At 37.3% G+C, this 24,012-nt stretch overlaps 2 protein-coding genes across 2 annotated transcripts; both read left to right on the forward strand.

The window, feature by feature from the left end:
- Nucleotides 1-4,151: 4,151 nt before the first annotated feature.
- On the forward strand, nucleotides 4,152-15,537 carry LOC133863711 (uncharacterized). The gene is made up of 16 exons (XM_062299765.1): nucleotides 4,152-4,703; nucleotides 4,836-5,011; nucleotides 5,518-5,683; nucleotides 5,883-5,935; nucleotides 6,511-6,654; nucleotides 6,776-6,880; nucleotides 6,961-7,086; nucleotides 8,088-8,288; nucleotides 8,807-8,913; nucleotides 9,028-9,190; nucleotides 9,329-9,394; nucleotides 10,123-10,216; nucleotides 11,442-11,554; nucleotides 13,463-13,533; nucleotides 13,759-13,912; nucleotides 14,513-15,537. The coding sequence occupies exons 1-16, from the start codon at nucleotides 4,388-4,390 to the stop codon at nucleotides 14,951-14,953; spliced, it is 2,496 nt and encodes an 831-aa protein (XP_062155749.1). The 5' UTR covers nucleotides 4,152-4,387; the 3' UTR covers nucleotides 14,954-15,537.
- Nucleotides 15,538-16,342: 805 nt separating this feature from the next.
- Nucleotides 16,343-20,707, forward strand: LOC133862245 (rhomboid-like protein 19). The gene is made up of 8 exons (XM_062298018.1): nucleotides 16,343-16,616; nucleotides 16,744-16,868; nucleotides 18,229-18,289; nucleotides 18,421-18,587; nucleotides 18,859-18,964; nucleotides 19,093-19,295; nucleotides 19,423-19,560; nucleotides 20,426-20,707. The coding sequence occupies exons 1-8, from the start codon at nucleotides 16,605-16,607 to the stop codon at nucleotides 20,526-20,528; spliced, it is 915 nt and encodes a 304-aa protein (XP_062154002.1). The 5' UTR covers nucleotides 16,343-16,604; the 3' UTR covers nucleotides 20,529-20,707.
- The last annotated feature ends 3,305 nt before the right edge of the window (nucleotides 20,708-24,012 follow it).

Genomic DNA, 24,012 nt, shown 5'->3' on the forward strand with positions numbered 1-24,012 from the left:
CTAATGCTGAGTATTTGGGGCAGCTTCAAGGGAAACTTCTCATCATTAAAGGGAAAAAAAAAAGGATTCGTTTTCTTTTTGATCAAATGCACTAAATGTGATACCTACCAAGGATTTCCATATATTATAGAGTTTCAGAAAGAACAACATGGTATTAAGACTACCTATTTTAAATCTTAAAAAGTATCAGTTCATAACTATCATTACTACTCTAGTTACAAAGCAAAGGTAGCATTCACACAGGCAGATGGGGGCTGCTCTATATCGTTTTATGGTCTTAACTGTTAGCAATGTCTCTTGACACCTAGCTATCACATATTTCATCCAAAACTAATGGCTGGGCCTGTAAATGTCTTGATTACAACAACGAGGCCTAAAGGAATCAGCACTAGTACTAATGGGATTCAGGCCATTATAACATAAATCTAAACGAAACTCCAATTTTCTAAGCTAGAATGAAGAAAGTTCAAATTCATACATTCCACCTTATTAAAAAAAGGCACCTTAAGTATTAGACCATCTAGACAATTCCCCGTTTTCTAAATCAACCTTTCCAAGCAACCAAACACATCCATTGGAAGAAACACAAAGAAGTAGACCCCTCAAGACAGATTAAAAACCCATATACTATAAATTCGTACAGTAAATTCTATTAGGATTTGGAAACCAAATGAGCTCATATATTACTCATGCATACTGATTAAAAGCTATCATTAAGAGCAAGTAAGAACATGGACAGGAGAAAGACACAAATAGAAGCAATTCCATTACCACACAAATAGAGAAGAACTGGGAAGAATAATTTAGCAACACACCTGAGAACGTGATCTGGTAGCTGGACCCTGTGGTTGCAAAAGTCGTCGACTGTTGAGCCGGGCATGCATCGCCGGAGGCAAAGCACCTGGTTTCCCGTGCAAATCGAAATCTCTTCGACCCCCTATGCACCAATGCCCGCTGTTGCTACCTTGTGGAAGACCTTATATCCATTTATAGGCAGATGATGGAAGATTGCGAAAATCAGAATACCAGGGATGATTCGCACGGTCTGATGAGGGAGTCGATTGAAACAATCGGCAATGGGAAAAACGGCTAGAGCGTATCGTACGGTGACTAAATGCGAATCACAGAGTGGTTGAGCCGTGGGCGCTAGAGACGTTGGGTAGTTGATGGACTTACCTGCATATTGATGGAGGTAAATGGATGCAGTGGTGTGAGAGGTTTAGGGAGAAGCGCTTTGACGGAGGATTGATTTGCTTAGTCTATTCACTTTGGGTTGCATAAATTTTAGGGGCATGAGGGTCTAAGCATTGTGCAAGCTAACTGGATTGCAAGAACGGAGAAGGAAATGAGGGGTAAAAGTGGAAATTAGCACCTGCATAATGTTCTGTGAGAGATTCAGAAAAGAGATACGTAGAGCAGTTGGTGGATGTTCTTCATGTTTGAAAAAAATGAAGTTTTAACTTTGTTTCATTTGAAATTTTTAGGTTGTTGTACCGTACAATGGGGGAAAGGACTGAAAGGGGGGAGTGGAGGGGGTAAAATAGGAATTCAGTATGCCTTGGCTTCTTCAAGAAGCCATAAATTTCAGACTTTTGTCAAAACCGTACTGACAGGCACAGAAGGGGAAAGGGGGGGGGGGGGGGGAGGCGGAAGGGATTACTGATCAGGACCCAAATCCCATAGGCCGTTCTTTAGCATTCTCCTTTTTGTTTTTTTTTTTTATCGGATCAAGTGGGTTGGGCCTTTCAGCAGGCCTTGGTTGACCCTAATGGGTCCGCTTGGTTTGGGCTAGCCAAATGCGTTAGCCCATTCTTTTATATATACTTTTAGAATTTTGGATTGGGCGTTGGCAACTTAAAAACGCTACCCGGGCCCAAACACACTGGCTCGACAAAAATATTTATGTTGCCTTGTACTGTTACCGTTGCCCTTTCTCTAAACCACGCGTGGTGGTCACCACCGCCACAGCTAGATCACTGTGGTGGCCTCAAAAGAGGCCACCGCCATGCACATGCAGCAGCCTCATAGGGCTACTGCTCCTTGCATGTGGCCACGAGCGTCGACAGTTGCTGCACGATTGTTTATTTGCTTATTTATTTTTTAAAATTCACAGTAATTGTTAGTTACATAATTATTGTTAAAAATTTTTATTTAAGTAATTAGATAAATTAACTCAATCTTAAACAATCTAATTTTGAGTTTATATGTTTATCTTATGAGTAATTATATCTACCATTCTTTTATCTCTAAAGTTGATGTGGCATGCTACCCCAACAAAAAAACTTATTTCCATATACCACATGTAATAGAGTAATACTACATACAAGATTTTATTCCATAAAGTTGTTGTTGCTTTTAAAATTATCAAATGATCGAATGATAATTTTAAAAGCAACATCAACTTTGAAAGATAAAATGGCGTATATAGCATTACTTACATGTTATGGGTGATCACGCCACATCAACTTTGTGGGATAAAATGATGGTTGCTCTTATTTTATAGTATGTGTATACATTCATTACATACACACATACATATACACACATATATACATACCTAAGGCCATAAGCCTACTCATATACGTACAAATATACATATATATATCAAGACTAACAATTACAAAGATTCAAACTATATCTATGACATTACAAAGATAATTCTTTTTGATATTTTTAAAATACTTAGCATATTCTCATTACAAATTAAAAAATATATTATAAAAAATAATAAAAATGAAGTTATACGAGTTTGGCTTGTTTATAAAATGAGCATAAATTTTTGTTCGTTTAATAAATGAATCGATCCCGATCCAAGCTTATCCAACCTTGTTCGTGAGCGGTTCTATATATTTATTTACAGCCTTACCTTCATCGTTCCATTTTATTTTTAAGTTGTACTATTCTATATCTATTTCAAAAACTTAGTAAAGAGTCTAATTCATTTTTTTGGTGTTAGCATCGAAAATTCTATCTTTACAATTATGTAAAAAGGTCAAAAAAAAAAAAAAAAAAAACCATCTGATCCAAAGGAATTAGATAACCTATACTGTATATTGAACATACACAGTAACACATATGACTGAAAAATAATTAATGCTCTGTTTGTTTCGGTGTAAAATGGTTTTCGTCGTAAAATAGTTTCGGGGAAGTCATTTTTCAGAAAAATATTTTCTGTCAAAATTATTTTTCGCTGTTTGGCGCGTACGGAAAATTACAAATATTTTTTATATTTTAATTTAATCATATTAATTTTTAAAAATTAAATTTTATTCACAAAATAAAAAATATTAATATAAATTAATATAAAAATATATATTTTTTTTAAATTTGGCATTTACAAATTCCGGCGAAAGTTGCCGGAATCCGACCATTTTCGCCGGATTTCGGTGAACTTTGCCGAAATCCAGCACAAAACGGCCGGATCCCGGCCAGTTGACCGGAAACCGGCTGTCCTGGCCGGAGATTCGGCCGGATGCCGGGGGTCCGGCAGTTCTGGCCAGATCCGGCCTCTCCGGCCAGTATCCCAGCCAGAACGACCGGATCCAGGCCGGGATCCGGCGACATCTACTGGACGTCATCGGATTCCGGCTTAATTTGTCGAATTCCGGCACCGACCGGAGTCGGAATTTGACTTGTCAAAATTCGGCTATAGTCAACTGCTTGAACGTAAAGGTCGACTGCGTTGTTTAAAAAAGAATCGACTGCATCTACCATTTACGGAAAATGATTTACGCTTTTAAAAAGCGTAAATCATTTTTCGAAATTTATTAAGCATTTTTGGTCAAACGAAAATTATTTTCCGGTTGACCATTATTTTCGTCCCTACCAAACACCGAAAAATATCAAAATCATTTTACGTCGAAACAAACAGGCATAAGTCGTAAATTCGAAATATATCATAATAATGAGTAGTTTGTAGTACAACATAATTATTAATTAGTGCAATGTCACTGCAATCCAGTCTATGGGCCGATACGGTCCTGCTGTCCGCCCAATCGGGCCAACCCATTTTTACGTTGCAATTAAAACGGTAGCACCGACTATCCCGAAAAGAAAAAAACTGACCACGTGTCAAAATATAACTGAATCAAATTAGTACCAGGCCAACGACCTTTTAAAACACCTCCGAGCTCACCAAATCACCACGCCAGGTGATCCCCACTCTCTGTGCCCTCTCCATCACACACCGGGAGCTCACTCACAGGACACCACCACGCTTCTCCAATGTGAATTGCGAGCCATTCATTCACTCGTTCACGTTTTTATCGCCTTCTTCTTCTTCTTCTTCACAATAATCTCTATATACAATGATTACAATCACAAAATTAGCCAAAAACCGATAATTAATCTAGACTGAACCCTGCTATTTCCGAGCTAAGCTGCCAAAATGGCGATGGCGGCAACGATTTCGTTTACTTCCTCACCGACACCAATCTCCGTACGCTACTTGACGCGGGCCTCCGCAACGACGTCACAGAAGCGGGGGCGCGTGGTGGGCAACATGGGGCACTTGGCTGAGGTGGTTCGCAAGGACGTGGAGTTTCTGAAGAAGGGAGTCAGCAGAGGAGTGGAGTGGGCGAACGAGGCTCTCCACATCCCTAGGGTTTCTAAAACCATAGACGACCTATTGTGGCTCCGGAACCTCGAAGAACCCAACGCCCCTCCGTTGGAGCCTCGTTCGTGGCCTCAACCTTGCTATCCAGGTTTCGCTTCCCTTCTCTCTCTTTCTCTATCTCCTACTCACCCAAACACACAATATGGGTATTTGTGCGTGTGTGTGATGTATATATATTGGTTTAGCTGGTATTGATATTGGAAGGTTCGTCTGGTGACAGAACTGTCTAGTGTGGATTTGTTGATGGCTGATCTCAAGGCCTTGGAGGCGTATGCTGGTTATTTCTACTATCTGTCTAAGATTTGGTCTAAGCCACTTCCTGAAGTCTATGATCCACAAGATGTTGCTGACTATTTCAATTGCAGGCCTCACGTAGTGGCCCTTCGACTTATTGAGGTACTTGAAATCAACTTATAGGAATACGAATTTTATGATATTCTAGAGGTCTGGCTCTTGTCTTGATAAAGTAATGAGTCGAAGCTTTATGCCAGGAATGAAACATGTCGATTATAACAGTGTCTGGTTCTGAACTACTCATGTTTTCAAACAATGGCAGTCTTTTGAGAATGCGGATGTGTATTCTCTGAAAAATGTCCGTCCACCGATGGGGTAGACAAGGCATGTGCTGAATATAATGCTCTCCATCTCTACCAAGAACTATCCCACATCTTCTTGGATTAGAGGAAATAATGCGGGAACATATATAATGATTTTCTTAGTTTAAGTATGAGATGTGTTCTACCTTTTGGGCCACTGTTCTCTGGTATGCGCCATGTCTTGTGCTTGGTTTTTAGTTCACTTTTTTTTTCAGGGCAGCTATATTGTCGTTATAAGCAAGTTGTTCTCTAGGGTACTTTGTGAAATACTTCCTTATCTCTTATACGATGTTTGTGCACTGGAAGGTATTTTCCTCCTTTGCATCTGCTGCAGTCAGAATTCGAAGCTCTGGTATCAGAAAGTTCTTAAGACTGAGTTCAGTTAAGGATATTGATGGGAGTGTATCACAATACAATTTTGGTATGGTGTTAAAAGAGACAATGCTAAGCCTTGGTCCTACCTTTATCAAAGGTAAGGAATATTTTCTGACTGAAGTTTTAATTTCATTGTTAAAGGTCCCTTTCCTTTCCTTCGTATTTGTATTTTTTTCCCCAACTACTCTTTATGCTTCCCATATTGCTCTTTAAATTATATGCCGGGCCTTTTATTTTTCCCCTGCAGTCACAAGATTACCAATATGCTAGTTACATGCCTTTACTTACTGATGCAGTTGGTCAGTCCCTTGCCACAAGGCCAGATATTATTGGTACTGAGATTTCCAAGGTAGATTGAAGAGATTTCTTTGTCTTGCTTTTTATTAGTGTAGTTTCTGCCAGCAATTAGAAAGGGTGTATGTTAAATTTTAAGTTTTTAATTCGTGCAAGTATTAACAATATCAACTTTATTTACTTCTGGCAATGAAGTGACTCTTAATGTGCTTCTCTTTTTATCCTTTCTGGTGTTATTTGTATGAATACCTATGTAATACTGATAATACCTCATCAAATGTTCGTGCATCGTGTCATGTTGTGTGACAATAATGATACATATCTTCCTGTAATGTTCTTTTACTGTTTCAATATGAAAAGATTAATAGGGATTGTTCAATGCTTTGTAATGCTACTTCTTAATTTTGCTAAATTCATCTTTATTTATGTCTTGTTGTGTGCTACTGGGCTTGTATGTTTTCATATGGCATCAACTATCAGGATTATGAAACTTTCTAGGATACAAATTTTTGTGTGTGCATTTTATACTTATTCATGGGAATTCTTCTACATATTTCCTTGTCTTTGTATAATGAAAGTAACTGCTAGATTTTTTTTTTTTTTTTTTTTGGTTTTGAGTTATGATTGCAGGCATTGTCTGAGCTGCATGATCAAATACCTCCTTTTCCCAGGACCGTGGCTATGAAAATTATTGAGGAAGAATTAGGTTCTCCTGTGGAATCATTCTTTTGCTACATCTCTAATGAACCTGTAGCTGCAGCATCGTTTGGTCAGGTGACTCTTTACGCCACTATATGTATGAATAGAAAAATATTGATTCCATACATGCATATTTATCTAGAAATTTTCTGATTTGGGTTTGTTTTTATTTCGTTTGTGTTTTTACACAATCAAGGTCTACCGCGGGAATACTATTGATGGTTTTAGTGTTGCAGTGAAAGTTCAGCGTCCTAATTTGCGTCATCTGGTTGTGCGGGATGTCTATATTCTTCGCCTTGGGGTTTGTATTCACCTCTAGTAGTCTTAGATATCTGTTTCTAGTATGAAGTTATTTGATGATTGATTGAAAAAATGTTTCAGCTGTGGGTATTGCAAAAAATAGCAAAGAGAAAAAGTGACCTTCGCCTATATGCCGATGAGCTTGGGAAAGGTTTAGTTGGGGAATTGGATTACACTTTGGAGGCTGCAAATGCTTCAGAGTTTATGGTAATAATCATGTTTCCCATTCAAGTTTAATCTGTCTTTGTATAGTAATGATGGCTGTGAAAGTTTTTATAATAATGACTAAAAATCTTTTTTTCATGGGGCTTACAACTTTCTGCAACTATAGAGATGAAATCGAAATTTTAATGGTTTGGACATTTTGAGACAGAAATTGTACGGATTGATCCGCTAACCTTCTCCACCCTGCCTTCTATTACAGGGTTGTGTTCTTGTAGTCGAGGTTAGGTGGGGGTTGGACACTTTGGCTTTGAATAGGTTAGGGATTTATTAGCCTGTCCCAACTGCCTCTTCTAGATGTAAATCTGACACAAAATTGGACTGAAGTTTCAAAATTCATATTTAGTGGTCAGGTAATTATAACGTGACTAGTTCCCCTTGAATTGCACTAATGGGCATCAATCATAGGTCTGGTTGGTATACTTTGAGAAGTTTTAAGGGCTTAACTTTTACAATTGAAGCCACCAAGTGGGTCTGTGTTACTGACCCAAAGATTGGTTTTCTATCCCAATATTGTCTTTATAATCTATTTTGATATCATTTTTTGGGGAAAAAAATGGTCAAGGCCATATTTGGAATAGTGCTACTGTAGGGACCTAAGTCCAAAGTAAAAGGATAAAGAAGACAAGTGAGAAAAAACCCCTCGTATATAGAACTATAAAAACATTCCTTTCATGTGTAGTTTTTATGAGTAGTTGGGTAGAGATTGATATCAAATATTGAGTTTGGCATGTAGATATCAGTGTATCCAGTTTCCCTTGGTAAAAATGACAGTTTCTTCTTAGCAGAAACAACCTTTTAAGACTTTCAAAAGCCGGTTTGCTCAGTAGAGTCTCTATCTTAAAAAATAGATATTGTGGGTTAGCCAATCTGGTAAAAGGGGGAAAAACTAAAAGACATACTATAACAATTCTTTCGAGTGCCATGTCAATTTCTTGGATAAGATACTTGTACTGCTTACTGACTATCTAATGCCGTCCATACAGGAAGCTCATTTGCCCTTTCCATTTATTCGTGTGCCAAAAATGTTTGTGCATTTAACTCGAAAGAGAGTTCTGACTATGGAGTGGATCGCTGGTGAAAGTCCAACTGATTTACTTTCTGTATCTACTGGAAACTCTGTTGATCATGGCTCTCCTTATTCAGGGAGGCAGAAATTTGATGCAAAAAGGCGTCTTCTTGATCTGGTGCGTAATAATGACATGCATACTTACACTCCATACTTACTCAGCTTAAACTCTAGTGTATCCTGTGCTCCTGGTGTGAAGCCTGTTTTTGATAATTATCATTGTTCCTGGAGCTCAAATGAGATTTGGTAATAATTTGTAATCTTACAGAAGTAAGAAAAGCACTAGTTGAATGGGGCTGCAGGCCATGACCTTAAGTTGAGATCAACGAGTTAAGGACTGCTTTTTTTTAGCAAAAAAAGCAAAAGCATTAACAAACAACTCAACACACAAAACACTTAAAAATACTTTTACCTTTATGTCATATCACAACCAAAAAAAACAAGAAAACACCTTCTAAAAAGCATTATCAAACGAGCCCCTAATGTTGGAAATGCGGTTCCTTAATCAGTCAATTAGTTGTTCAAACAAAAATATGTGCCAAGTTGTCAATTTAACTGTCTTGATGCTCCACCAGTGACATTGTCTAGCCATATTGATATGCCAATTGATAGTTACTTGTGTGTTTACTGTTTAAGGTTAACAAAGGAGTGGAGGCATCATTGGTTCAACTCCTTGAAACAGGCCTATTGCATGCTGATCCACATTCAGGAAACTTGCGGTACACATCCTCAGGTCAAATAGGGTAATTTTTTTTTGCCTGCCCTTTCTCATTGGATGAGGTTCCGATTCTCCTGTATCAGAATATATGGTCATACCTATAGCTTTTACTCATCTCTCCTGGTAATTTCTTCTCCAGGTTTCTGGATTTTGGTTTGCTTTGTCGGATGGAAAAGAAGCATCAGTTTGCTATGCTTGCATCCATAGTGCACATAGTAAACGGGGATTGGGCATCCCTTGTTCATGCCCTGATTGAAATGGATGTTGTAAGGCCAGGGACTAACATCCGGCGAGTGACAATGGTATTATATTTGGTTCTCTCTGGTTTCAGTTTATAGCACTTCCTTAGTATATATGTTACCAGGCAAAAAATTTTAGCAGACGACCGGTTTGAGACTCCTGTTCACACATTTAACTGGTTATTTGTAACTATATTTCAGGATCTGGAATATGCCTTGGGAGAAGTAGAATTTAAAGATGGAATTCCCGATATCAAGTTCAGCAGGGTGAGATTCATGTCTTGAAATTGCTAGCATTTTGTAATCTTATTACTTGCCTGATCACCTATGTATGTATGAGCTATCAGCGGTTCTCATAGGCAGTAAATTGTGGTGTTCCATTTGTGATGGGTGGACAGATCTAATGTCTAAAGCTAAAAGAACCTCCAAATGTTTTGCATTAGTGACTTGCTCAGTGCCAAGGATCCACTTTTTTGGGGGCTTTAACCCTGAGGACTTCAAATGCAGTTCATGCTATTAGATGACATTCTTCTTATAATGATATCAAGAAATGATTATCATCTAGGTTTCACTTATTGAGGAAAGCGGTGAAGTTTTTGGAAAATGTCACCGGCCTCTAATTATTTATTTGGGTTGACCTTTTGTTCAAAGCTCTCCTACTCATTCCTTGAGTGCAATTTCGCTTTATGTGTGGTCTCATGTGCTGTGGAATGTTGGAATAGCGTGCCAACATCCTCTTTCATTTAGTGCACATAATGTTAATTTAAATGCTCAAATTTTGTAGATGGGTTTACTCAAGGTGAATATTTATAATCCATACTATATATGCTTAAATATTTTGACCAACCCCTTGTCCTAACTGCTAGGTTTTGACCTCTTTTGGATTTGAATCATTTTTTTTTCAACCTGTAGCTCTTTCTGTACTAGTTTTATACACAATCTTGTTTGCTTCTTCATATACATTAGTGGCTCACTGTTGCTATAACGTTTTCTAGGTTCTGGGTAAAATCTTGTCTGTAGCCTTCAAAAATCAGTTGCGCATGCCACCATACTACACACTTGTCCTACGTTCTCTTGCTTCCTTGGAAGGTGAGGCTTTTGTGGCCATATGCATCACTGTATTTGCTTACAAATTGTTATATTTGTAGGAGCTTCGGTATGTTGTGTACTGTTTCCATGCATTACTGTCTTAATTACAGGTTAAAGTGTTAAGCTAACTTTATAATTTTATATATGTTTAGTTGCTTTTTTATTAGTGAACTCTCCTTGTTGCTCTATGATATATTATGCCATATTCCTTCGCAATGCTATACCATTATGCATTATCTTTAAATAAAGAATATGTAATGTAATTTAAAGTTGACTGTTTTCTTTTTCTTTCTGGAATTGGTGCACTTGGCTTTGCCTAGCGCTCTAGGTGATCGAAACAGCTGGAATAACAGCTCAAATAATTTTTTGGGCTACATAATGTGGTTTGAGGTTGACAATGTATGTTCGACCATTACGGCTTTTGCCTCCTTCTCCCCCCCAAAGTGCCTGTGTATTTGTGTGCTTGAAAGTATGCATGGGTTGCATGAGGACCAGTATTAAAGTTACCTTAACAAGTCTTTGTTTCAATTAATTGGATTTCACTTGTTGCGTGAAGTCTATAGCGACAATGAATATTTCTTTACGCATAAAAAAAAAGTGTTAAAGCTATAGTGTCAATTTCTTTACTAAATAAGTTGTGAAGTTCTGTAGTGAGGTTTACTGGACAGGTATTGAGTGGTTGGGGCACTTTGCTGGGTCGTGGTCCTGTTTTCCGTATTTGGAAGCAGGTTCTTTTATGTGTTTTGTGGGGCTTGTGGTGTGAGAGAAATTCTAGGCTTTTTGAGGATGTGGAGGTTTCGGTTGGGGCTCTTTGTAGAAAGGTGCTTAGTATGTTATATCTTTGGGCGGCGGCGCATAGCCCTGATAGTTTGTTGTTCACTGACTTTTTACTTTCTTGTTCTTTCATTTCCTCTGTTTAGGGGCACTTTTGTATACTTCCTGTGTACTAGAGTTGCGCGCCTCTGCGCTTTCTAATGAATTCTTACTTATCAAAAAAAAAAGGTTTACTGGACAGGAAGTGTAACAGGATATGATGTCTGTAATAGTGTTCAGAAGCATCTGACATTTGTATGGTACTATTCCATATTTTAAGAATGTCTTGCTTTCAAATTTTATTATGCATTTATTTTGTATCTATATATCACTGAGGGTATTTCATGTCAAATTTTTCTAATGACATCCATTTTGCTTCAATCCATATTTGCTCTCTGTCACTGTCTCTCAGGTCTGGCAGTAGCTGCAGATAAAAATTTTAAGACATTTGAAGCTGCATACCCTTATGTTGTTCAGAAACTTCTCACTGATAATTCAGCAGCTACAAGGAAGATTTTACACTCGGTATGAAATGTCCTAATAAATGACTGAATTTTTTGCTGCATGCTATGGGGGTTGTTGGAAGTTCAGAAACCATGATGTGAAATATAAAGTATGGGCCTAAGTTTAGAGGACATTGGCTGTGCATGAAGAGGGTGTTAAAACTTGTCTCATGGTCCTTACCCCAGATATATGTTTCAAAAACTTGTATGTTTTATAATTACAGGCATCTGGGAATGCCTTTTTATGGATGTTGAAACAATATTGTTGCACGATTAATGATTTAGATGTATTTATTTATTTACCCTGATATATTTCAACCCAATCAGGGACCATTTTTGGGTACAATAGTAAAAGTCTTGAATTATCAAGCACAAGTATGTGGATTTTAATTTCAAGAGTGGCCACTTCAAGCAAAATTGCTGGAGGTTGGGACCTTCTCCCGATATTCTTTTTTGATAAGTAAGTAAAATTTTATTAAAAACGCAAAATGCGATCAAGTACACAGGGAGTATACAAGAACGGCTGCTAAGAAGTACACAGGGACCTTCTCCCGATATTCTATCCCAAGACCCTGCTTTGACATAATGGCCTTTAGTAATTTTCACTGAATTCCTGATTTCTGCATGGCACATGCTATCTGATGTTCCTTATGCTAGTTGCATTACTATATACTGTTAGGTTTTAGTGTTAGCAAATTCAATGTCAAAACATGTTAGGTTGTAGATTTTGGTTTAGGGTTTGAGTCGGTATAAAATGCGGTTCAAGAGAAGGCTGGAATTGAAAATTTCGATCGCTAACCCAATTGCAATCAGATTAATCAAGCCAGTGTGATTAGTCCAATACAAAAACCCAAGAGTTTCGATCGCAGTTTGTTCGATCGAAGTGGTGCACCAGTTCATATTCAAATTCCCAAGAGGTTCGATTGCAAGTTTGTTCATTCGAAGATGTGGATCATGTTTCATACTTAAACCCGAGAGCCTCGATTGCAATTCCGATTGTAGTTTGTTCAATTGAATGGATGTGATCGTTTGAAACCCTACAGTTCGATCGAACTTGACCTTCGTTCGATCGAAATGGCCACAGACTGTTTTATTTTTTAGCCGACTTGACTTTTAAACCTCAACTTTCTCCTTACCTATATAAGACTTTTTTGAGCCACAACTTTCATAAGGTGTGGAGGCACTTATTCTTTGTTCATAGAGAGTTACCAAATCTTCCTAAGCTTAAACTTAAATACAAACCTTTTCTTGAACCTCATTAAACCACATAAAAACTTTCAGCCACCGGAGTTCTGAGTTACAATGGTGATTCTATAGAAAGAGGCCAGAGTTTTGAAATTGTTGTGGTAGAAGACAAATGGGTCGTTTGTTGGGTACAAGTCAATGTCTATTCTACAAAGGTGTTGTAATTATAGACTGATTGTAAGTTATTTCTTCTGTAGTGGAAAATTTCCTGGGGTTGGCTGCAGAGTGTTTTTTTTTTTAGAGTTCTTCAAAAGTTTCTATTTTGTTACCAAAATCCATGTGTTGAATTTGTTTTATGCTTTACTTGATTTTGGTAATTATGGTTGTGGTTTTAAAATTTTTAAATTGTTGTGATTGTTTGCAAACGCCTATTCACCCCCCTCTAGGTGTTGTTTGGGGTCATATTGTGAATTTCAATTGGTATTAGAGTTATCAAATCCTTGTGCTAATTTTATTTTATGCTTCGTTGGATTTTGGTGATTTTATCTGTGGTGTTTGGATTGAAAATTGATAAACTTGATAATTTGTGTTGTATGATAAGATTGAGATGTTTTAATTAAGGATTGGGGTCAATCCGCATTTTTCATATACGATACTGCAACTTTTTTTCTCTGCTGGGATCTTTTAATGTATGTAGTAAGATTCCTGGATCATTTTGTTGTTTAATTTTATTCTTCCTATTCAGGTGATTTTAAATAAAAAGAAGGAGTTCCGGTGGCAGAGGCTTGCTCTTTTCTTAAGAGTAGGTGCAACTAGGTATGTTTGATAGATCTTGTTGAGTCAAAGCTAAAGACAGAACCAACTTTTACGTTTGAGTACAATACTCTCTCTCTCTCTCTCTCTCTCTCTCTCTCTCACAGAGGCATAGACAGCCCTATTCTTCATAAATGGACTCTTGGCTAGTCTCTGTTGATTTGTCTTGTAGCTTATGAATGTAGCAACTTTTTCACATCTATTGTTCGGTTCTTATTTTGGGTGCAGGAAACGCTTGCCCAAGGTGACTTCATCCACCAGTGAAGCTTCCCTTGATTATGTACCAAATAGGGCTACTGGTGTTTTTGATGTTGCAAACTTGATCTTGAGGCTTCTACCATCCAAAGATGGTGTTGTGCTGAGAAGGCTCTTAATGACTGCAGTGAGTGCCTATAGCTAGCCCCTTCTCCCCCTTAAATGCAGATTTATAAAACACATTGTTATTAACATATTCCTTTATGGGGTACTATAAGATCTCTTATGAGATATGAATTGTCATTTTCCCCCATCTGCTATACGTGATGGCATTTTAGTCATGGGGTATAAGATCTCTTATGAGAGATGAATTGTCATATTCCCCCATCTGCTATATATGATGGCATTTTAGTTACCTTTAAGATCGAGGTCAGTTAGTTGTCTATGGATTCATGATGGCATTTTGAGTGTCTTGTGTAATTTTTATTTTCATGAAAAGAATGAATTATGAGTTTTTTCTTCTTACATGTGTAAGTACTTGGGCTGGCTTTTGAGGGAAATGAACGCCCTTTGGCTTGGGAGTATTTCCTTCAGTAGAACAAATATTTGCCATGGTTAGAGAGTGGATAAGTTTGGACTAGAAAATCTCTTGTAGGGGTACCAATCTCTTTGATGACAGTGGAGAAGGCAGATTGAGGTCAAAGTGCCTGAAGTAGATACTTTTGCATATTAGCCAAATCCAGTGGTCTTGCATTTTAAAATTCTCATATTGCATTTTAATGAACAGGATGGAGCTTCACTAATCCAAGCAATGGTTTCCAAGGAGGCAAAATTCTTCCGCCAGCAACTCTGCACGGTCATTGCTGATATATTGTACCAATGGATGTGTGAAGCGCTCGGACAAGACAATACAATAACCCAGTCTAGTTCTCGGGTGAGATTTGTGAGCGGACCTGACAACAGAGAGCTAGGTTCATCTTCCAGATTATCCACACCCATATGTGATTATAATTCCATCTTGAGGGATCGGCGGCTCAAAATGATCTTTTTGAAAGCTCTAAACTCTACGAGGAGACGTCCAATATTGTTTGTGAGGCTCTGCTGGGCTTCCTTTGTAATGTTTGTCACAGCTTCTGCTTTGGCTTGTCATCGGATTCTAGTCTCTCTGTCCGAGACCTACATCGGCCGAGTACCAGTTGCTCCCAAGCAATTTGCTTTCAGTGCATGATATTTCATTGAACCCTTTGGGGAATGCCTCTTTTGAAGAAGACTGAAAGCAGATATCATCACCAGGAGTACATATTTGAGCCGTCCAGTAATTTCAGAGTGCCTCTTTTGAAGAAGATTGAATGCAGACAGTATCGCCCGGTGCACATCTTTGACCCATCTAGGAATTTTACGATATAATGATGATTAGAGCCACTTTTGGGAAAGAAGGCTGACAAGTATATATGGTGCGAGTCACACTGATATCTTCCTTACAACTTGTTCTCAGATCCAATGCGAGGACCGATACTTTGCGTGTATTGGCAATGGGAAGGAATACACATGGTGAGATTTGTAGATGGTTGCAAGCAATAGCTTTAACATGGTCAGAAGATATCCAGGTTGGATGCAGAAAGACGCCAAGAGCCCATGAATGTGTAAAAAGATATCAAATTGATGTTTTGAGAAGAAAGTTGTATACAAATCGATGTCATGCGTCAAAAGATATCAAGTCATTGGTGTAATGACAATTATTGACAGATCTTGTATGGGAAACTTGTTATGCTAGCATTTATTTTATGAAGTGATAAAAACTGATATCGAACATTTTATACTGATGACACTCATTGATAACTCCATTTATGGGTTGAGCTTATCGATTGGGAATTAGGATTAAATTGAACCTCGGAAAATGTTTGGATTGAGATCCCGAATTGTTAGCAATTTGGGCATCTTGCGAGGTGGTATAAATGGGATTCACTTGCCTGAGTAGGTGGTTGGGTACCGGTGATTGGAGGGAATGTACATATATGGTGAGATTTGTAGATGGTTGTAAGCAATAGCTTTAACATGCTTAAAAGTTTACAGCGCTTAAGCCAAATCTTAAACATTTTAATAGTTGATGAAGTAAGCGATATAGAACTGCTACGTCAGTTCGTAACTGTGGTAGTATCATGTAAGTTATAATCTATTAGCCTACATTTTAGCAGTTAACATGGTAGATGCCATATTAGTTTGTAAACGTTATAACTACCATGTAGACCGTCATGTAATAGCTTATATTTTAGGAGTAATGCTATTTTACTATGTTGATATGATACTGTCAATTTACCCTTAGATTAGCTATTTGTTTTTTAAAAAATAATAATCTAATTATAGACCGGTAATGTCATATCACATAATGAGATAATGGTAAACTATTGATGACACGTATATATAACATGATTCATATTTTAATTATTAGAGTAATAAATATCACATTATTAAGGTAACTCTCATCCATATTCCAATTTAACTTCCATTTCAATCCAAGATAAAGAAATGAAACCATTTAATTTTATGTCAAATGGTCTCATCAACGTGAAATGGAACTCATAAATTGCGAAGTAAACGATGCGATTTAATTAGAGCTCAAGCATTAACAACTGGGTGGTGGGCCATTTCTTATTCCAATGCTCTATAATTCTTTTGATTACCGAACTCTTAAATCTCCTCCGGTCCCTCGCCCAACCCATAAAAACCAAAAACCAACGTACGAAGTTCTCAACTGTTCCGTAGCTTATCCGATCTACAACCCTTCCGGCACAGATCTCCGAGTCAAAAACACGCAGATCAACGGCGTTTGAGCTCCCAAACCCTCAAATCGAACGGCTGCCATTTCAATCTCTACCGCCATGAGCACTCCAGTAAGCGCAATCAGATCTTGCCTCTCAGATCTCTGCTTTCGAAGAATTTCCCTATTTTTGAGAATTCTTAGAAGCGTATGTTTAAGAATTGAAAGCTAATTAACGTGAAAATGTGTGCTTGGACTAGGGCACGAGCTTCTATTCTGGGTTCACTCGGCTATGCAAGGGCCTCGCGGTGGTACTCGTCGGCGGGCACATTGTGGTCCAACTTTTCCCTTCCGCTATTGCTTATGTTGCTCTTATTCCCGCCAGGTAATGCTTTTGATCCGCAACTCGAAGTTCTGAAGCTTTATGAGATTTTTCCATTTTCTAGTTTGCTTACGCTTGGGTTAAAGTGACAATGATATGTGAAAGTTGGACATGGAGGCAATATGGGTGCCAGGGAAATGTTGGAAATATCATAGAATAAAGGGATAAATTATGAAAAGAGTGCTTAAACCTGTAGAGTTGGCGATTGGGGTGTCATGGAATTCCTGTGTAGTTTCGGATTGGAAGGCGGTTTCTGCCTAAAAGCTCTAGAATATGACTATGATTTAGATTGATTTTCAGAGTCAACTTGGGCCGTTTCTTCTTGGTTGTGTGGATTGGTTGGCTAAATGTATCTCACTTGATTATAATTTGAGGCGTGCAAAAGAAAGTGATATTAGGGCTGGTTTAGATAAAATCAAAATCTTTCCTTTCTTTTCTTTTCTTCTTCTTCTTCTTCTTCTTTTTTTCTTTTCTTTTCTTTTCTTTTCTCTTTTCTCTTTTTCTTTTCTTTTCTTTTTTTTTTTTTTTTTTTTTTTTTTTTTTTTTTTAATGAAGAGGTGATACAAAGCTCGCGTGTATTATTATTCATAATATATATATATATATATATTGATTTCTAAATCTGAAGGCTATGGGATTCAATTTACTTGGTGTGCCTGTTAATTGAAATCCATGGATTGGGGGGGGGGGGGGGGGGGGGGGGGGGTTGGTTTGGGGCTCTACCTGGCTGTTAAGGTTCTACCAAGGAATGAATTTGATTTGGGGTTCAAATCATTATCCACGTTCTGTACATTCACAGATCCAGAATGCTACCTTAGAGATCTTTTGGTGGACTGCATTAATCTATTGTTTTTTTTTTCTTTGGCTGACTTATGGAAAGGTGTGTTTATTATGAGGGATACAGCTTACGGGCTTCCTTTTCCATAGGTTCGGCATTCAAAGATGTAGAAGCTAAGTTTGTAACTAAGCTCAATGCTGTGACCCTAACAATCTTTAATGGATCATATTGCTGTGCGTGCAATTTATTGATGCTTTTCAGTGTCTCTTTCTTACCCAAAAAAAAAATTGTTAGTGAGTTTCCCTGCCCCATTTAGAGACATGAGATGGTTGTTGCTTTGTTCAAAGAAAACAGAAATAGGCAGGGAATACAATTCAGGAAGAAAATCTAATACCTATGGAGAAACATAATCGAAGGATTTCTAACCATTATAAATTATTCAAGGCATTTATTGCTATTTGCATAAAACCATATTTGATATTTCCCATTATGGATAGAAATGATTTTAGGCCCAGTGCTTTAGGGTGCAAGATTTACTTAAATGAATTCAGAATCTTTATTCCTGTATGAACTTATCTTTTGCAGGACAATTCCTTTCACTTGGAACCTCCTAACAGCTGGTTATATTGAACAAACAGTGTCTGGGGTATGCACTTCTATTGCTATAAACAGTGTCTTAACAGTGTACTAATCATATTGCTGTGAATGTCTCCTATTATTTGATTGTTTTATTAAAAATTAAATAAGTCATATCTAATGGTCACACTTGTTTTGTAGGTGTTTGCCAGCACAATTGGTCTCCTTTTCATTGGGAAGCTGCTTGAGCCAATATGGGGTTCTCGGGAATTCTTGAAGTTCATCTTTGTAGTTAACTTTCTGACTTCTGTATGCGTTTTTATCACTGCTATTGCCTTATACTACATTACCACACAGGAAAATTACCTGTAAGTACTTAAAAATCTTTATGGATTTACCTGTCTTTTTTCTCTTCCTACACTTATTAGCAGCTGTATTGTACCATTAGTATATTTAAAGTTTAATTGTAATAAAGCAAATTGCAACGGTCAATCCATCAGTTGTTGAGTACGCCTAAATTTCCAATATTGTTCATCTATTGGATCTTGTATAATACTTGTCTGTGTTTTACATCTTTTGATCATATGTCTCATCCTTAACAATTCTTGATTTTTTTGTTTTATTCTTTTTTTGTGCTAGTTATGTGCCTCTTTCTGGATTTCATGGGGTTCTTTCAGGGTTCTTGGTTGGCATCAAGCAGATCATACCCGACCAAGAGCTGCCTTTGTTGAAGATTAAAGCTAAGGTATGAACCTTTTTACAATAATGCTCCTCAAAAAAGATCACGCCTTAAGAAATCATTCAATAGAAATTTCTGTTCGTTGAGGAATTGTGTCTCACTCTCTCTTTTTGGTGCTTTCCAATTCTATGCAGTGGTTGCCATCTCTTACAGTATTGCTGTCCATTGCTGTAAGCTTCTTCACACTTGAGTCGGTGAAATATCTTCCAACCATAATATTTGGCACGTATATGAGCTGGATTTACCTCAGATACTGGCAGAGGAAACAGGAAACAAAACTTAAGGGTGATCCAAGTGATGATTTTGCATTCTCTACATTCTTCCCTGAATTGTTAAGGTAATCTACTGTTTTGTTTTGGTTGTTGTCTTTTTTAGCTCATAATATAAAGGTTCTTAAAAAATGTGCTGCCATGACTCTCTCTCCCTCTCTCTTTCTCTCATGTTTCTTGCTGGTTGGAATGCAGACCAGTCATTGATCCCATTTCATCTATATTTCATCGGATGCTCTGTGGGAGAACTGAAGCTTCTAATGAAGACCAGGGTTACACGCTGGGAGGTGCCCCATTACCTGGTTCTGACCCTATTGAGGCATCTAGGAGGAGGTAACATTACTTTTTCTATGCTGCCATTAGAAATCTCGAGGTTGCATTTTTAAGTAGGAAACAGGCTACGTAATTTGGCTTGCAAAATTGACATAAGTTGCAGTCTGTCTATTAGCTAATTTACACATTGCATCTGGATATTGTACAAAGGTTATCTCAAGTTGAACGTTCTAAATAGTCTTATGGTAGCTAGGGACACCCACAAAACCACAAAGAGGGAATGAAAATAAACAAAAACAAAAACAAAAGCAGAGAAGTACATAAGAAGCAAGCCCCTCCCCTACACATCAACCACCGCAAATCCAATGAAAAGGCTGAATTTATTGCCAAGTCAATGTTTTGGCACCTCTGCCCTTGTGTTTCAATTTATTTAAGAAAGTCTTATTAAAAAAAAAAAAAGAAAAAGAAAGAAAAGAAAAGAAAGGAATTCTCTCTCTCTTTTCTTTTTTTACATCTTTTTTAATGGTAAAACTCTCTAGTCTAAAAAATTAATGAGATAAATAATTTGAAGGTTTTAAAAAATAATATGGTTTCCATAATATTTGAAGGCAAAATGCATGTTCTGGGACGGGCTTTCCGCTAGATGAAAAAGATCCAAGGGATTAAATTAGAAGTCATTAACAAAATTGATAATAAAAAGGTGCCCTTATAGGAAAAACTGAACAAGAATGGTAATATGCTTTAGGAAAGCAACTACAATAAAAGTAATTGTTGAAGTCATTAACAAAATTGATAATAAAAAGGCGCCCTTAGGAAAAACTCAACAAGAATGATAATATGCCTTATGGAAAAGCAACTACAATAAAAGTAATTGTTAGGTAGAAAGAGAGGATCTACAGTCTTTGACCAATCCTATCCTTTGCAGAGAAAGGGGAGCTCGAGCGCTTGAAGAAAGGTTGGCAACTGAGAGGCTGGCCACTGCAGGGAGTGCAGAAGAGGCAGGAAAAGATGCAACAGAGAATGTTTGACTGCTTGGAAACGCTACTTCTGAATCCAGTTAACCAGCACAATTGTGTCTTTTCCATTACAATTTATAGAGGTTTTGCTGTATCTGCGTTGAAGCTTGGATTCTGGAGGAAGGTTCTATTGTACATTTTGCCTTGGATTTTAATCCTCAGTATACAAAATCTCCCTTCTTTTATGTTTCCTTGCATGATAATTCATTTGTGTTCTTGCTCAAGATTTGTAGAATAGAGATGCAAAAGAAGTGTTCCCCACCCCCCGGCATATGTTTTTCCTTACACATATAAATAAAACTTCTTTTCAACTGTTTTGGACTGTTTGGTGCATCCCTACTTGTAAAAACTGACATTATTTCCAGATAGCAAGAAAGTTTTACTTCATGAAAAAAGTATCTTTTATAAGGTACCTGTCTTTCAGCATAGTCTGTCTTAAGCTTTCAGTTACTTGTAAGAGCATGGATGCTAGTTTAGTTTTCCCACTTGCAATTGGAATATCTTTGCACTGGGGTGGATGATCTCCATTTTGCAATTTCATAATGATACTTTTTTCATTAGAAGCAAGGAGGCTGGGTCAATCATTAGCCCCGTTGCGGCTGGGTCAATCGTTATAGCAATGGAAAATTAGAAAATTAGTTCATGAAATTTGAGGTTGTGATAAATAATTTCTTAAGGTTTCAAATGTGATAAATGACTTTATGTTTTTGTCAGTTTAACAAATAATTTCTTCCGTACCGATTTTGACAGCAAAAGTGATAAATAACTCTTTTGGTATGCTTGTATAACAAATATCTCTCTGCCCATTTTTGACAGCAAAAGTGATAAATAAAACAAATCATTGTCAAATTATATCACCATTTTTTTTTCGATTTTGAAGGGTGCGGTCGAGCTCATCGACTGATGAAGATCGTATAGTATAAGTATGGATTGACCGGTGAGGCTTGCTCATATACTGCTTCAAACATAGTCATCTTGATTGCTGTAGGAGTGAATGTGGTTAATAAAGACCGATTCAATGACTGATGAACATTCTCACATCAGTCAAGTTGAATAAGGGCATAGTGTACATCATTACTCTAAGATAATACATGTGCCGGAAATAACATATCGGTGTACTGTAATAAAATTCCCACCAAGTGGTGCAACCATACTGCACACTGCACGCTGCACCCTTTGATCGGAACAAACTCTGGATCTTAAAAAATCAACATATACTAAAACACCTTCTTTGGAAGGTTGCTTGGGATATACTCCTTACAGAATCTTGGCTTGCGAGAATTTTCCATTTTGATGAGGAAGAGGTAAGCTACTGTCCTTTATGCAACTCTAAGCCTGAAACTTCCCAACAGTTTTTTTTTTTTTTTTTTTTTTTTTTTTTTGTTTTTTTGTTGGGATGTGATGTAGCTACAATCATTTGGAGGAGCTCGTCTATACGTAGGACGAGGGTCCGACCCTCATCCTACGTGGCAGTTTTTTTTTTTGTTTTGTTTTGTTTTTTTATTTTTTTTAAAAAAATGAAAAATTGATGCATCATTTATTTTGAACATTTTTCATTCCCAAAATTTTTCAGCCCTGCTCATATAGTCTCCCGCGCTCCTCCATCTTCCTTCTCCCTCACACCTCCGGCCGAAAGCCACCCACCGGCGACCATCAAAACCCAACCTCCGAGCACCGATGACCACGCCGCCCAACCTCTGGCGACCTCAGATCTAGTTTTCACCCAAAAATTCATCCCTCCATCTCCATCTTCCCTCTCCCCCTCCCAACGCCGACCTAACCTCCGAGCACCGGGGATATCGCCGACCCAACCTCCGGCGACCTCAGATCTGGTACTAGCCCTAGATTTCCCCCTAATTTCAAGTATCCTCCCTACAATGTTGTATCTGTTCCATTCTCCCCAATTTCTTTTCAGCCCATCCCTCTCCCACCCCCACCTACCGCTACCCTCTCCTCCCTCCACTGCAGCCCGCAAGGATTCGTGTGGAGAAAAAATTGGGATGGTTTCCTCCTAGTAGCATATGAAGTGCTATTATTGTGATGGTCAATTTTTTTCCAAGTGGTTCTTGTATATATTTTTCACCTTTTTTCCCTGGTTGAATAGGATTTCTGTAGACATTTAGAATGCTTTTGTTATTTTATGTAGACATTTAGAATGCTTTTGCCCTAAAATAATTTCTTTGCTTTTTCCCAATTCTCAATCGGTCCAGTTCCCTGCTTTTCATATTTGGTTGATTTGTTATATTTTGGTATTGGTGATCCCTTAATGATTTCATGTGTGTAGTACTTCATTTTCATGGATGGTTTGGAGGACTAGTTCTTTTCCATGGCGGCAGATTTAGTTGTTTTTTTTTTTTTTTTTTTGGCTTGCATTAGAGCTGTTTAGTAGATTCCTTGATTGATTGTGTGTCCAAAACCAATAACATAATGTATAACTACTGAGATTGTCAAATAACAACCATAAGGAGAATTCGTTGTTGAGCTTTGGGTTGATGAGCTGGGATAAAAAATTTCTGTTAAAATGTAGTAGTTACTGTCAAGAAGCTAAACTTACAATTATCTTATGTTTATGAAATATTTAAGCATGCAAGATTATGAACAGAGCCAGATTGAAGTTTGAATAGAGCCAAAGAAGCTCAGAAAAGAAGAAAGAGCTAGTGATTCAACGAAGCCCAAAGCCAGAGAAGCTCATCAAAAAAATATTTTGGTATCCAAAGATGGAGGTTATTATTTGACATTTCGGAACTAAACTTTTTTGTTCAGGTAATTTTTTTTTGGCGCTCCCTAGCATTGGCATTGATGTTGTAACTTTTGTTGATGTAATTGTTCTTGTAGGTTTTGGTATGGTACCATGTACAAAAAATCTTATTCTTTGCAATAAATTAAGATTGAAATACATTAAGGACTCTTTATCCTTATTTAAATTAACCTTTCCATGTGATTTAATTTTTTGATATAATCATCAAATCACACATTCACATGCCCGAGATCATCAATCCATTAATGAAAATGATGCCCGATTTGATGTCCGTCCAAAGGGAATTTCGGCCACTCCCAATTGGCCTAAGTGGTTGGCTTGATCATACTTGCGTATTTCCTTTCCTTTTTGTCATTAGTTTTTTTTTTTTTTTTTTCTTTTGTTTTATATATATAGCTTTTAGTTTTTTTTATTTTTTTTATTTTATTGTAAGTGACATGCCACATTATGATTGGTGTTAATGTAACATATTAATAGATTTTGTCAACTTTTTTAATGCTAGAAACCAATTTTTTTTTTCTATGCCTAATGAGTTATTAATCCCTGTTTAAAACACAGAGTTATTTGTCAAAACTTCAAACCACAATGACAAAAAATGCATTTATCACTTAAAATTATTTCCAAATCCCAAACAAGTTCCATAAATCCACTGATATAATTATACAATGTCTGATCCAATGAAATAATCCATTTTTCACTCAAATTAACAAAAAAAAAGTCTGATACCAATACACACCA

Source organism: Alnus glutinosa, chromosome 3 (assembly GCF_958979055.1).
Source record: "Alnus glutinosa chromosome 3, dhAlnGlut1.1, whole genome shotgun sequence".
Lineage (NCBI taxonomy): Eukaryota > Viridiplantae > Streptophyta > Magnoliopsida > Fagales > Betulaceae > Alnus > Alnus glutinosa.

What these genes read in the sequence shown, in the direction of transcription:
- LOC133863711 (XM_062299765.1), top strand. Translation starts at nt 4,388, where the DNA reads ATGGCGATGGCGGCAACGATTTCGTTTACTTCCTCACCGACACCAATC. An exon ending in TGGCCCTTCGACTTATTGAG is followed by an intron (nt 5,012 to 5,517) that starts GTACTTGAAATC and finishes GTGCACTGGAAG; the next exon opens with GTATTTTCCTCCTTTGCATC. An exon ending in AAAGGCGTCTTCTTGATCTG is followed by an intron (nt 8,289 to 8,806) that starts GTGCGTAATAAT and finishes TTACTGTTTAAG; the next exon opens with GTTAACAAAGGAGTGGAGGC.
- LOC133862245 (XM_062298018.1), top strand. An exon ending in GTTGCTCTTATTCCCGCCAG is followed by an intron (nt 16,869 to 18,228) that starts GTAATGCTTTTG and finishes TATCTTTTGCAG; the next exon opens with GACAATTCCTTTCACTTGGA. An exon ending in TTGAACAAACAGTGTCTGGG is followed by an intron (nt 18,290 to 18,420) that starts GTATGCACTTCT and finishes CTTGTTTTGTAG; the next exon opens with GTGTTTGCCAGCACAATTGG.